General features: G+C 46.7%; 1 protein-coding gene across 1 annotated transcript; it reads left to right on the forward strand.

Annotated features, from left to right (window-relative positions):
• Positions 1 to 208: 208 nt before the first annotated feature.
• LOC138841830 (uncharacterized) lies at positions 209 to 3,346 on the forward strand. The gene is made up of 5 exons (XM_070042733.1): positions 209 to 404; positions 596 to 780; positions 1,662 to 1,709; positions 2,127 to 2,353; positions 2,643 to 3,346. The coding sequence occupies exons 1-5, from the start codon at positions 237 to 239 to the stop codon at positions 3,344 to 3,346; spliced, it is 1,332 nt and encodes a 443-aa protein (XP_069898834.1). The 5' UTR covers positions 209 to 236.
• Positions 3,347 to 3,742: the final 396 nt, after the last annotated feature.

Consider the following 3,742-nt stretch of genomic DNA (forward strand, 5'->3'; position numbering starts at 1 on the left):
GCAGAGGAGGTTGGGATTCATCAGACAAAGTGTGCTGTCAACTGTGTCTACATGTGCACATTGTGATGTGGGAGGGGGGATTTCAGCCTCGTTTGTCCTGTGTGAGGAAGCTGCATAGGTCATTGGGCCCTGAGAGGTCACCCTGCCTCCTTCACAATGGAATAGAACATGGAACCCTGATAGCAGGCTATTGTATTGAGCTAGCTCAAGCGGCTCACTTGGTCTGCGACTCACGAATGAGAAAGACCTGTATTCGCAGGTCACGAGACTCCGGTCTCCGGCAAGAGAGCTATGGGTATCTCGGTCAAAGCTGCAGACACTGGATCAGTGGCAAGCCACGAATCCAGTATCTCAGGGATTTGTCCATAAAGAAATCAAGAAAAACACAAGGCAACTCAGGCAAGGTATACTCATGCTAGAAAACCTATTTGATCCCAACCTGGCCCACTTTAGAACGTTCTTCTTGTGTGCTTTTAAGTGTCTATACAGAGATAATGCTTTCTGTGTACTTTTCACTTCCCTCTATCACAATCACTCAATTTGAAGTGTGCTCCCATTTCCATGTTTGTAAGATCGTTTCTCTTTACCACCTTAGGGTGGCAATTATTCAGCCCCGACCCTGAATGTGCCATGGAGCCCGGAGGCAGGCCTGCTGGAAAAGCTGGTGATGAACCTGGTCCCTGCTCACCAGAAAGGCGATCTCTTTTTTATTCAAAGCTTCCTACACAGCTACAGAAAGTGTGGGACAATGGAGCAAGTGCTGGCTATTCTGTTCACAAAGTGAGTGTTCCCCCTTCAAGCCCAGAGTGGCTCAGCCCCTCTTAGCTGAGTCTTGGGAATACTTGGCACCTCTCTGAGCCTATTCCTTTCACTGGGGTCTTCTCATGGGAATGGGGGATGAGATGAAAGAGGGCATACCCTGGCTAGTTAGGGTTGGGTCCTCCAGGACTCTGGTGTCTCCAGTGTGGACATTTCATTTCCTTCAGAAGCTACTGGGCCTCAGCAGTTTGCTTACTGAAAGGCTAGGATTACAGGCATGGGCCAGTGGCACCCAACTTCAGTCCTCATCTAAGTGAGGCCCTAGGAAACCACATTTCCCATTAGTACATAAGGTTTCAGTAGTAATCTTGGAGACCTATGAAGTAATATAGACAGAGGAAAGGCTGGGGGATGGGGGAATTGGGGGCTGAATCACTTTTGAGCCATCAGGGAGGGATTATATTGTATTTATTTATAGACCTTTGAAGCATTTGTGTGTGTGTGTGTGTGTGTGTGTGTGTGTGTGTGTGTGCTGCACCTTGAACTCAGGGCCTAAGTGCTCACAGCTAGCCCTCTACCATTTGAGCTACAGATCCATTTCTGGTTTTTGGCTGGTTCATTGAAGATGACTGTCTTCAGACTTTTCCTGACTATGCTAGCCTCAAACTGTGATTCTCACACCTCAGCCTCCTGATTAGCTAGTGGCATGAGCCACTGGCACATTTACTTTGGACAGATGCCTATAAGCCTCTTTGTTGAATTTTCACAGAACTATATTACACATCTCACTGTTTGTCTCTCAGTTTTACATTCCCATCTGGGACTGAGCCAGCTCCTTGGAATGTTCTGCTAGTTCCAAAAAAAGAAAATGATACAGCTGACTTCCTCTTCTCCTCCCATAGGTACAGATCCCTCCGCCCTCACTGTGAGGAAGACGAACAAATGAAGAAGTAAGTGAATTTTGGCCCCAAAAGAAGGCTTCTCCTTGAGGCTTCTGATTCAAAGTGCAAATTTCTCACTTACACACCACTTGTGAATTTTACCAGGGGGTGGAGGCTTGGGACAACTGTGGGTGCGGCAGGAGACACAGATGTAGTGTGGTTGTGGACTCTCAAGGATGACAGGGAGGGCTGTGTGCACAAAGCCAGATCCTATCACAGTGAGCGTTTTGGAGAATTCTTTCAGAAACTTCTAGAAGTGGGTTGTGAGGATCATACTGCTTGCAGGAGTCTCCTCCCACTTCCCAACATGCAAGTCTGCATATAGGATGGACAGCTGCACCATGGGAGTCCTGGCAGAAAGAAGCTATGGGGGGCCCAGGATGGGGAGGGCGAGTTCTCACTTCCTTGTCACCAATCTGCCCACAGTGCCCTTTGTTCCTTCTTCACTATGTGGATGGACTGCTACCCTGATGATTTCCATGAACACAAGAACCAAGACAGCCTGAATGACCTCATGTATTACATCATGCTCAACATGCCCTCCTCGGACCTGCTCCTCCGCTTACAGGTTCTTCTTGACCAGCTGGAGGAACCTGTGACCAATAAGACCAAGAAAAAGAGGAAGAAGGCCACGTGTAGATGCCTGACAGCTTGTGAGTAGGGATGGATACTGGGCCCTGGGATTGGTCCTGATTGGCTGGGAGCCCTTAGTCCTACCCAGGTTGGCAAAATGTCCTTTTATGGATATTCTCTGCCAGGCAATGTCTGTTCTTTTCTTGGAAGCACTCAGACATAGACACGCATGAGAAAGACCCTACCTTGTCATCAAAGTTCAGTCCAAACTCAGTCTGCAGCTTCCTCCATTAGATCAGCATGGAAGTTGAGTCATAGCAGAATGTCTAGAGTCTACTCTAAGGATCCTGTACCTATTTCCATTCTCAGGTTTTGGCCGCTGTAGAGCAGCTTCTCCTGAACTGGAGATACAGAACCAATCAGTGATGTCAGTGATGGTGACCGATGGAGTTCTGGAGCCATCACCAGACTGCAGAAACCGTGTGAATATCCAGCGCTTTGTGCCTTTCGCAGTGAGGCCCAAAGATATTTTGAATCCCGTGGACACCCCCCTTGTTGTGAACCCCACATGTGACACAGGTGAACCTGCAGGTATCCCTGAGGAGGATGAAGATCCAGAATTTCTTCCTCTGACTTTCACAGTCCGCCTAGATCGGCTCCAAACAAGTCAAACCAACATACCGCTTATTGTGCAGGATCAACTAACACCGATGGGGTTAATGAAAAATGTCCCTAGTCTAAGTTCAGGAGAACCACTAAATGAGGTCCAAAAGTTAGATTCAGTCAAGGAAAGTGAATTCGTCCTTACAGAATATCCAGACAAATCTGTCCTGCTGCAGGAGAACCAATCTCCAATTGAGAAATTAGAATCTGCTCTTCCCTCAACTCAGGAAGAAAATCTTGTCTTTCCTGAAGAGGTAGATCCCTTTGAGGACCCTCACCTAGAATTTCTTCCTGAAGGCAACTTAGAGGCTGATCAGGACTTAGAGCTTCCCTCCCCGCTTTTTGGGAAAATCTCTATATTTCTTTTTGTTGTGATGGTTGTAAAATGGTCATTCTATTTATTATTCTAATTTTATTAAATTGTCCATTTTTTATTGTGCAATTCATGAGTCCTAAATACTGTTTTTTTTTCTACCTACAATCTGATATCCCAGTCCCATAGGTCCTGAGTGGGGGCAAAACACAGTGTAACCTGGAGCTGTCCAAGAAAACCTACTGGCTATACAGGGGCCTGTTCAATGCGCAGGAAGTGGCAAGGAATCCAGGCCATGCCTCCATGGGGTGATAGAGCTGCTACAAAAGCTCTAGGACATAGCGGACCAGATGTCTTAGGTCTTCTGACAAATGCCAGAGTAAATGTAGTAGTATGTAGTGGTAGTAAATGTAGTGACTCTCTTAAAGTCTGTATACACATCAAATATGCTTGGTGCAAATATGTGAGAAAATTTCACCTCAAGGAACATCAA

The sequence above is a fragment of the Dipodomys merriami genome, unplaced genomic scaffold, assembly GCF_024711535.1.
Source record: "Dipodomys merriami isolate MVZ:Mamm:240054 unplaced genomic scaffold, mDipMer1.0.p SCAF_33, whole genome shotgun sequence".
Taxonomy (NCBI): Eukaryota; Metazoa; Chordata; class Mammalia; order Rodentia; family Heteromyidae; genus Dipodomys; species Dipodomys merriami.